Genomic DNA, 11,189 nt, shown 5'->3' with positions numbered 1-11,189 from the left:
CATCACATTGATGAGTTTTTTAGTCAATGTGGTGCAAACGTGACTTACATGTCAACCCATTACGAATTTTATGCTCATCATACCATCAATTTAAATAAAATTCACATAACTATTAGACAAACTGTGTAAATTAACACAATTTCAATATCTTAGAAGTTAATGCGAGAAAGAGGATGCTAACTGTGGTTAGCCCATGAATAAAAGAAGATAAGAGATTTTATTTCATGGTCCCATGGCTTTGAAGATTCGAAATTGTTGTGATAATACAGAAAGAGGATGTTGCAGTCATGCAACTGCATACGCATGTAGATAGGATTGGTATAAATGCTATTTGGGCAGAATATTAGCCCTTGTTAATTCATGCATACGTTGCTGATTGATACAAAATGTATAAAAATCGGTTTGCTTGCCGTTGACAATGAAGCTTGTCTCTCGTAATTGATACGAGATGCATAAACATCACGTGACGATTGTTGTATACGAACGATTGTTATAGAATACGATCTAGTAACATTCAAGTTTTTTCTCTATTGCTAATACAGTGAGTGGTGTAGCGGTGATTGAGTTTTTAGTAATTTTTTGTTTGTTTAGTATGCGTTTGTTGGATCACTGGAGAAGATGCACAATTGACACATTCTTATACTTGTGTTTTGTTATTAATAAATTATAAATATCACTTCCTTAAATTATTTTGTGAGTTTGAAAGACCGTAGAAGGTAACAACACTGGTGCATCGATTCATTTATTTGTCACAATTATTTGAAACTCGTAAATAATGAATTCGATACTAAATTATTATGGTAGTTATTTTATGTAGAGTAAATCAATCCTTTCACTTTGCTTGCCATCCTTTACTTTCCCAATAATGTTCATAGCATGATCAAACACATATATTGTAATGCATTGTTCCAAACTCCAGATCTATCTGTCCACTCAGCAGATTTATAACTGGGGCCATTGTGTGTTACCCTTAACCGAAACTAAGATATTATATATGGATATATTTGCATAAAATTAAATAAAAATGGAGAGGGATCACTTATTTCGTGGTCCAATTGAGATTCGAATACTTGATGCCAACATGAAGAGGATGTTGCAGGCTTGCAGCCATTCATATATTCCAAGTGGATCTTTTCTGCTGGAATCTCTTGACCGTTTTAGATTTATTTGTATTTTTATTTAAGATTTGGTATTAAAAGTATTTTATTTAAAAACGTTTTTAACAATTTAAAAAAATACTTTCAAACAAGTTCTAAAATGTCGATCGTTTAATCCAACAATTATATGTATCAAATTTGAAACATTTTTAGTAGACATTATCTTTGAGGAAAGACAAAAAAAATTGACTTTTTAATTATTCTAGGAGGAAGTGGGCTTCATTCAATGAAATGCCTTGTTTGGTTAGCAGAGGAGGTTGTTTACTTTCTTATGCACTAAAAGCTTATACCGAAAAATTCAGCTATGTAATCATATATATACATGATCGGAAATAGCTATGTAATCAAATTCAGCTAATGCTAGTCAAATTTTTATTGGTTGCAACTACATCGCCACCTCCTTAACTTAGCAGACTTAAGTTGCTCATCAATCTGCAGCTGCTTCCTGTCCTGCCTATTGTCTGCCAAGACCCCGAATTTCCGTCCCTCCGGAGCTCTTATTCGACACCCAGCTGTCGGATTCATTAGCCTTCGATTTTGACTCTCATTTTGTAATGAGCAATGCTATGAGATCAAATTGCAATGATATGAGATCAAATTGAAGACAAAATTTTGTAAATTAAATGATGTAGAAGTTGATAATTTGATTATTATTTAAACGTTGAGAAACATGTTTATTTTATATTTATGATACATCATTTAATTTATAAATTTTGTATTAAATTTAGTCTATCTATCATTACTCTTTTGTAATTCATCGATTCCATTGTTCTTCTTTTTGGGGGTGGTTGGATATGGAGCGTAATAATTCATCTATTGAAATCTTTCTAAATACATCATTACTTTGCGATTCCCAACCTTCCACACACCCAAAGCATGATAATTCATTGTTACCTAACGGGTAATGCTAAAGTTGTTAAATTTGTAGATAAAAGTTTATAAATTAATTGACATAAAAGTTTATGATTGAATTATTATTTAAGCGTTGACAAACATATTCATATCTATTGATAATAAATCATTTAGTTTGTAACTTTTATTATAAATTAAATCTCCTTAGCATTATCCTTACCTAATTCATAACCCTAACTCAGACGAAGAAGATGATGTTTTTTGTTTTGTATTTATGTTTTTAGTTTATTATTTATATTTATTTTTAGCTTTGTTGGTTTAAGTTTTAAATCGTTTTAGAAGATTTTTATAATAATCTAGGTGGCACCATATGATTTTTTTTGTCTATCAATTAGTTAACAGGATACTCTTTGTGAGGATCATGGAGATTTATGAATCGTGTCCGTTCATTGTATATCATGCGGTTAGTTTTTGTTGGTACTATTTGTGTTTAATTTTAAATAAAAAATATTAAAATGATTTCTGACTACATAATGTACGATGAAAGGACACAATTCACGGGTTTCCCGTTTTTTCACAAAGAGGATCCGGATTCATCACTTACAGAAAATTTGATGAAAGTGAAAGAACCAAATAACCACCACGGGGTGGCCGAGTGTTTGGAGACAAATTTCAGACTTGTATTCCACACGGCACGTCTTGGATTGGATTTATGATGCTAGTGGATCACAAGATGGTGATTGGAAAGGTTAAAATGCTTCTGTGCGACTTCATGACCTCTAAAATGATAGACTATCGTGACGAAGTCACCAACTACATTTTGACTGAAATGTCCAATTCATGGACCAGCCGTGATCAAAGACAGAATGTTCTGTAGAAAATGGAGATCAACAATAAGACTTTTTATAAAAGACATAATTCTAACACTATGAGGGTTTAAATTTGAATTTTTTTACGAAACTATTTTTGGTTACCCCATGAAAACCATTAGTCCCATTTAGCTAATTTTTAAACTGAATCAAATAACGTGGTGTTAATGATTAAATTATTAGCATTACCCTTTAATGTAACATATGTCACGATTATTTCGATTTATTAAATTCAACGAAAGCTCTCAAAACAACATAGTTCTTGGTAAATTGATAGTATTCCATATAATTCTTTTAAAAAAATATAAAAAAAATATTCCTTATATACGATTAATCTTCCGCCATGATTCTTGCTGCCTTTTTCAAACAACTTTCAGCGCTCCAAGTTGTACGGCTTTATGCAAATCCGGTAGACCAACATTCGAACACGTCACCACCAACTTCTGCATTCGGGTGCCGTCGTTCACAACCGCATTCCCTACGCTCCCCCACCTGCACCCGTCGTCGACAAGCTCGCAGAGGATCAGCTCCTCCGGCGACAAAGTGTTATGCAGGCACACCATATCTCTCGTGCAGCTCATCGAAACCGTCCCCGCGCAGTCGGTCTCGCCCTTCAGCTTCTCCACCATCGCCGGCGGCATCTCCCCGATCAAAGTTTTGCACTCAAGCGACACCCCGTTCACTTCCCACACTTTCATGGTTGTCAAATTCCCCTCGCTTCCGACCGCCTCCACCAAAATAAAGCGGCCATTAGCGAATCCGGTGACGGCGCCGAACACCGTCCTGTCGGGACACAGATCGTATGGTCCACACCACGTATTGGAATCGGGATCGAAGGTGTAGGTCAAACCGGTGTTTTTATCCGTCACGTACATTTTGCTGTCGTCGACGGCGACAGAGAGCCACGTGGAGGCAGCCGAGTCCTTGAGGATAGCGGGCATTGAGTTGCACGTTCCCCATGTGCGCTCCCTTGTGTCGTAAATTTCGACGGCCAGGGGGTCGTCCTCGTAATCGCAGGTGCCACCTGCGACGACTATGCGGTGGCCCACCAGCGCGACAATCGGGTCGGTGCGCCAGACCAACGGGGCGTCCACGTGGTTCCACGTGTGGTGGAGGGGGTCGGTTGAGAAGGCGAATTTGGAGGGAGACAGCATGTAGAGGAGTGTGGAGTGGGAGCATCGGAGGGTGGAGATGGATTTCATGGACGGCTGAAAGTGGATGTCGATCCAAGCGTGCGAGGCAGGGTCGTAGGCACGTGCGTTGATCTTGTAGGGAAACCTGATGGTTTGGGCGAGGACAATGAGCCAGGGCTTGACGTTTCGTTTGAGGTGGCGGAGGGAGGAGGAGACGGCGCGGTTCCAGGACTTTGACACGTGACAGGCAGGAACGAGATGAAGGAGAGGCACGTGGTAGAGTATGGCCTCTAAGATGTCTCCGTAGAGTGGAGCTTCTTCCTGGTCTTCGATGCTGGAGATTTTGGTCGGAATTTGAACATGCAACGCCATTGCTAATTGTTTTAGAGAGAGAAAGGAAGGAGAGAGAGGGAGATGATTAGTTGGAAAGCTGTGCGTGGCGGGATCTCTATATGGGGAGCGTGAAGCGGATAGAATTCATACTTTTTTGACTAAGACGTTTTTTTGGGTCAAGTTTCTTGACTAAGACTAGGCTTAATTTTAATTATTTTTTTAACGAACAGTATTATCTAAATTAAGATTACATTTAATTTTACAACAAATTAGTAATAATGTGATTTAAATTCTTCTTTGTGATAATAGGGCTTAAGATTTTTCACTTATAAATAATGAAGAATATCATTAAATCGTAGTATTAATAATACTAGACTGTAGCAGACATTAAAAATTCATTTTGAACAAAAAGAAAAAAACATGTTAATAATTAGAGAATAAAAAACAGAGAAGCGCGAGGTGACCGGTGGAGTAGGGCGGGGCGGTGGACCTGACCACGACTAGATATTGGTGAACAAATAAGAGGATCAATTCACGCCGTCCATGTTGGGGCTTCACCACCAACCAACCACATTTTTTATGATTTAATCCAGAAGTAGTATAATCCCAGAGAGGTGTAGATGACCTAGCCAACAGAAGTATTAGCCAGCCAACCACCTTGGACAAATTTGTCCGGTCCAAACTACACAAACGAAGACTTCTTGATTCAATATTCAACTCAAAAGGGCAGAGACTAGCTAGCTAGCGAGCCACTCTTTGAATGGTCTTAACTCTTAACTTATGACTCATGACATGCATTGATTCTTTATGGATTCAAAATACCATGTTACATGTATGATGGGAAACTTGTATAGAAAATGTTTACCCTTATCGGGACGTCTCAGTTCAATAATACATCGTTATATGAAAAGAAAATTTACACAAAACAATGTATTATTGAACTAGAATGCCACGTAATAGGAAATTACTAGTTCCATGTGGATGCTTCCCTAACATGGGATCATTCAAGTTTAACCACTTCGGAAAAAAGAAGCCATATGGATGGCACGTATCAATTGTGTAATTCAACTTTCTTCTTTTATCTTATTTCACTAGGTAGAAAATCCATTATACATAGAATTAGTAGTCTCTTTACACGTGTTCATGTGCATGCGAGAGACCCCTTTTCTAATTACGGGTGCTACTCGTCCCTTAAGATGTGTTATGTTAGCTGTTTTCTTTCTCATACTGCGTCTAAAATAAAATATGACATACAGTTGCAAATAAAAGGAAATATAACATATCTAAGTCGCATGTAAAATGCGTGAAAAAAGAAAGACTCCATCCATGCACGCGCGAACGTTCGAAGAGGTTAATAAATAATAAAGGAAGAAATACAGCAAGAAACCAAAGAGAACACATTAAGCTAAAGAGTAAGAATTCATATATCCCATCTTTTTCTTACGGTCAAATCATATTACCCACACCCCCATGTCTCCATCCTACATTAATTTGTTGATGGCTCATATCCAAAGGAAAATGCATCACTTGTAGCTTTCCCCATAAGTTTTTCTTGTGGGGACTGCTTTGATTTTTCTTCGACTGTCTTTGTTGCAAGCATGGTAATGGTATCATTGTATTATGTGGTAAGAGACGATGTAGCGTCAAATAACTTGCAACGTTTGCGTATTACAAAAATGACCTCTAAATTTCCAGTGAATGTGCCTTGTATGCTGTTGTGAGATTTAACGCCCATAGTTGATAGTTATCCCTCTGGGATCTCTTTGCAAGTTTGTTTTTGTCTTTGAAGAAAAAGGGTTCATATGCGTAGAAACGAAATGAATAACAACGTAAACTTTTTTATTACGGTAATAAGATCATCATACAACATCATCACGTTACCATTCACCCATTAGCACGTAAAAACTACATTAACTTGGCTTAGGTTTTTGATAGAACGTAATTGGTACAAGGATTTAATGAAGATGCGAAACTTGCCACTAAAGAAAGAAAAGAAAAGGAAAGGGGAGAGCGAGGGTGCGAGCAATCTGAACGATAACTTATGCAGCTGCGGTGATGCACTGAATTGCCTGTTTGCAAATACCGGTCATTGTTGCTTCGGGTCCATAGACCTGCAAGGGAACACAGAAACAGAAGAATAAATGTCAGACAAGTTCTTCGGAAATGAATTTTAGTGTGAGCTCTGCATGTCTGCCTAATCAGTGGAGATTTGAAAAATATTTGGTACCTCAATAGGGAGGCCGACTTCCTCTGCAAGTGCCCGCATTTTTGCAAGCCCCCTCTGGTAGTTGGGGCCTCCTCTCCTGACGTAAAGATGCATCTGTGCGGCTTTAAGCTTAGATTCCTGGAGTAATCAAATATGCCATTGTCAATTTTCGTACTTCGAAAGGATGAGAACAGAACATTATTCGCCATAAAAAAGGATTTAAACTAGAAGATTAAGCTCACCTTCTCCTTCAAGGCACGAATAATGCCATTGAATGTTGCAGCAACATCGGTAAAGTTAGCAATACCTCCTCCTATTACAAGGGCTCGCTTACGACCGTCAGGCTCAGAAGTTGCACACTGTACAAGGCATAAGATTAGTATTAAACAACAAAATATGAGGTGCATATGCTTGTGTGGCTTGACGTTTATGAAGAATAATGATGCACGGCAAAAATTAATTGTTCTTACATCAATCACAACTCTGGCGTACTGCAACACCTCCTCTTCATTGGGTGCTCCACTGTATTCAGCATAGTTTCCAAGCTCATCAGCAAAGCCAAGATCTCCAACCTGACCAAAGAAAATCATTTTGGTGAGCAATTAATGCCAACGAAACAAAATGTCAAAAAGCTACGGGGTTCAAATCCTGTTAAACTTCTAAATCTTATGTACACACACCGTGTCTGCGTAGATGACACTTGCACCTCCTCCTGCGACCATAGTCCAAATTCGCCCCTTTGGGTTCAGAACTGTGAATTTCAAAGATGCACTTGTCTGCAAGAAAATCACAAATAAACTTAATAAATCAACAATGGCAGGGCTACTAAAATGGATGTTATCCAATGAGATGTGATAAACATTACCAATATGAAATTACAAATGAGAGACATTAAGGATGAGGTCTCCAATTTAAAGAATAAATACAGGCAGACCAGTTGACTGGGAAAAGAGGACCTTTATTTCTCAGAGGTCAGAAAGGTTTGAACTCTATAATACAATCCTAGTGACATGCACTTAGAATTTTAGATAAACCATAACAGCAGGAATCCTGGCTTTCGGGCTACATAGTGAAAATGAAAGACAAACTAGGAATCAGCTGACTTCTTGGTAGTGCCAAGAAGACGCAACTTCCTTTCCTAGATAGAAACAAAGGATTCGGAACATCTAGACACATTGTATTTACTGATTATTAACAGAAAGTATAAATACATTACTCATTTAAAAGTTGAGTGTGTACCTTTTCATCTAGCCCGTGAATAAATTTCTCTGTAGGACTCATAACTCTTCCAAAAGGCATTGGGAATTCAATACTGCCCCACCTGAACATAAAAAAAATGTAAGTTGGTAACTTGGTATTGAAAGTGGTTTGCTAAAACATTAGTAAATAGCTTGGCATATACATAACAAAATAGAGAAGGTAAAACAACTGAAGTGAATGAAATGTACTTTTTGAAATTCTTGAAAGCAGCAGTGTCATCCAGCTCGCCTCTCATATCCAAAGGATATGGCTTTCCATCAACCAATGCAAAAGGATTCATCTCCAGAAATGTGAAGTCCAAATCTGTAACATAATGATAATTAGCAAAATTGTCCTTTTAAGTTCTAACAACTCCATTACAAAATGGAACCGTCAAAAGTTTTTAACACACCTTGAAATAGAGCAAATACGGCTTTGATAAAGTCCTCGAGTTCTGCTTTGATCTATATTCAAGAATAATAATTGTCAGTGATTTCCAATTTAAACCAAAATGGACATGAACTCAACAGAGAAACAGCATCTGATGACGCATTAAGCAAAATCGAGTGCATTATTTGTTTCTTCCTGGTCAGAAGTAAACCATACAGAAAGGATACCGAAATACCATGTCAATAAAAGGACTTACCTCCAAGGGTAGGGTTGCAACAAGTGGAGCAGACACTTCTGATGAAAAAGCAACTCCAGTAGGGACAAATATGGTCTTTACCTGCACAAAGTATACTTCTTTTAAACATATGGAGCGTTAAGGTGGACAAATAGAGCTGATAGAAGATCCACTTCTAGGAATTTTTATCTTTTTGTTGAAAATAACAAAGAATAGCATTTGAATAAGAATTTGGTAACAAATTGACATCCAAAAATACCTTATCCCAGTTCTCCTCAATGTCAATTCCTCCACATTCGGAGAAGCTTATGCTGTTTCCAAGTCGGTCTGAGACAATATTAAGGTAAAACTCTTCGTTGTGGGGAATGAAGGGTTCGACAATGAACGTGGTTATTGGTCCCTTGCAGCCACCCATCTCGACCTGAAACGCCAAAAGAATGAAACATGTAAGCCCAATTCTCGATTTCTTATGAAGATCAAATGCAAAACACACACAAGGAACTTATGTATTGACGAAACAATGTGGAGATCAAATACCTCTTTGCCTAGGCGCTCCTTCACAAATTCGACAACTTGAGCAAAATCAAGATTCAGGGCAACCAAACCGCTCTTCCCACGCTTTCCGAACAACATGTCAGGCTTCACAACGAGTTTGGAAGACGAAAGCCACGATTCCTTCTCCAGCAGCTCATTGACATCGGTTGTTTCGGTAATCTAAAAAAAACACAATTTAATTACAATTTCCAACATAATTTATATTCAGAAACATCAAATTCACTTCTTAATCGGCATCATACAAACAGATTTGTTAAATCTTAAACAACTCAGTTAAGAAAACCAAAACCCAAATGGGATAAAAGATCTAAATCAAAACCCTTTTAATGATTAAGTCTATTAAGTTCGGATTAGATCTATAATCAAATAATTATCCATAACTAGCATTTAAACAACAGCTTAACCACATAATTTCATTTGATTTATTTCCTAATATCCCAATGACAACGAATAATCTTTCAAATCTTTCGATATGGGGCGCCAAATTCTGAAACTTGAAGATCTAAAAGCTCAACAGAGAGCAAATCCAAATCGAAGAAACAATAAAAAGTAAAAACTAACAAAAAAAACTCACTTGGGCAGATTTAAGAGGCAAATCGCGGCCGGCAAGCCTCTTGAAGTGCTCCTTCAACAATCTCTTGGAGTCGTACTCTCTGATCTTCTTGCGTGCCATTTCTCAACCTGTTTTTTTCCCACACAAATCAGAATCAATTCAATCAAAGATCTCAACTTTTTTTGAATTTGATCAAATGGGGATTTGGATTTTCAGAAATGCTGGAGAGAAAAAAAACTTACCGTTGAAAAATGCCTGTTAGTTCCGATGAGAGAGAGGGTGAGGGAGGTAGGTAGAGGTAGATGCAGAGCAAACTCACAACTGAAATCCACCAGCCAATGGAGGAGCGTATTTATAGCTTCCCAAAATTATAAACGCAAATATAATTTTCTGTTAATTTGGGGGTTAATTTTTAATTTGATGTTTTTCAAGGGTAGGTTGGTGGGGGATTGGATTTAATTTTTAGCGGCAACTTAACGGACACATGCGGGCACCTACCGATTTGGACCAAGGAGTCTTCAAGGGCAGCCTGTTTTTGTAATTTTGTACTGGAGAATGATCCACAGCTTCGCGGGTACGGTTGGTTTCTGTTTTTGAGGGTGGATCGCCGTTGATTGTTTGTAGTTTCCTAACATCAGCGTCAGTGCTCCCAACTCTAGTCCAAAAATGGAAACTTCAATGTGCAGACTTTTATCATTTTTCTAATAATATAATGGTTGATGATTCAATTTTTTTTAATGCTTTAAATAAAGAGTATAACTGCGAATCGTTACATTATGTGATTTATAAAAAATAATCTAAAAATTTAATCTTTATGTACCTTATATATGTGTGTGTGTGTGTTGAAAATTGTGCACAATCAAGCCCTCAAAACTGGATTTGGATCCTCTCTTGAGCTTAGGAGGCTGAGCCTCCTAAACAAAACACACGAACCGTTGGATTTTGATCTAACGCCTACAATTATTATAATTTTTAGAGGGCTTCCTATTTGTAGCAATTTGATCAAAATCTAACGGCATGTGTGCTTTGCTTAGAGGAGAGGATCCAAATCCCTCAAAATTTATCCAAAAACAAGAAAATTTGAATGGGCTCGTGTACTATCATATTAATTTAGAGAAACAGTACCATCATCAACTGTTACATACTGTAATTTACAAAGTATTTTAAAGATCGTGGTACACACAATCGGCCCTCAAAATTTATGTGAAAATAAGAAAATCTGAAAAGTATCTTTAAATTTGATTCGAAAATTTGATCTCTGAAAATTTGTGTTGTATGTATGTCTATTGTTCAATTTTTTAATAATTGTTACCAACCCCAATCAAAGCTTTTGGCCTTAGTCAACACTATACAGCAGCTCTCCCTAGTTGACTCAGTAAGTGTCGCTACAAGTTGCTAATTTAAGGACTTGGATTCTCTGCCCTCTGCCTTTCCCGTGCCCTCCTGTTTGTGTGGTCACGGTTAAACCACGTTAATATTTTATATTACTATTTTTTTTTGTCTTATTATTTTTATAAAAAACAATATAAAATGTTAGCATGGATTAACCGTGACCACACAAAACAGGAGGGCACGGAGAGTGCACCGAAATGGGAGGGCAGAGAATCCAAGTCCCTAATTTAATTAGTCACGATAGTGTGTTCATTCTTCCCATTAGGCATATTAGC

The 11,189-nt window shown here is 37.4% G+C and overlaps 2 protein-coding genes across 2 annotated transcripts; both read right to left on the bottom strand.

Annotated features, from left to right (window-relative positions):
• Positions 1–3,240: 3,240 nt before the first annotated feature.
• Positions 3,241–4,383, bottom strand: LOC103451996 (F-box/kelch-repeat protein At1g23390). Its single transcript, XM_008391458.3, has one exon. It carries the CDS (start codon positions 4,381–4,383, stop codon positions 3,241–3,243), a length of 1,143 nt encoding a protein of 380 aa, XP_008389680.1.
• Positions 4,384–6,162: 1,779 nt separating this feature from the next.
• Positions 6,163–10,008, bottom strand: LOC103451997 (ATP-citrate synthase alpha chain protein 1-like). Its single transcript, XM_008391459.4, has 13 exons — positions 9,765–10,008; positions 9,544–9,650; positions 8,952–9,128; positions 8,674–8,835; positions 8,436–8,516; positions 8,202–8,253; positions 7,999–8,113; positions 7,790–7,871; positions 7,231–7,326; positions 7,021–7,122; positions 6,793–6,909; positions 6,572–6,688; positions 6,163–6,455 (listed from the first exon to the last, which is right to left on the bottom strand). Exons 2-13 carry the CDS (start codon positions 9,640–9,642, stop codon positions 6,384–6,386), a joined length of 1,272 nt encoding a protein of 423 aa, XP_008389681.1. The 5' UTR covers positions 9,643–9,650; positions 9,765–10,008; the 3' UTR covers positions 6,163–6,383.
• Positions 10,009–11,189: the final 1,181 nt, after the last annotated feature.

Source organism: Malus domestica, chromosome 13 (genome assembly GCF_042453785.1).
Source record: "Malus domestica chromosome 13, GDT2T_hap1".
Taxonomy (NCBI): Eukaryota; Viridiplantae; Streptophyta; class Magnoliopsida; order Rosales; family Rosaceae; genus Malus; species Malus domestica.
This window is presented reverse-complemented; position numbering and strand designations above follow the sequence as displayed.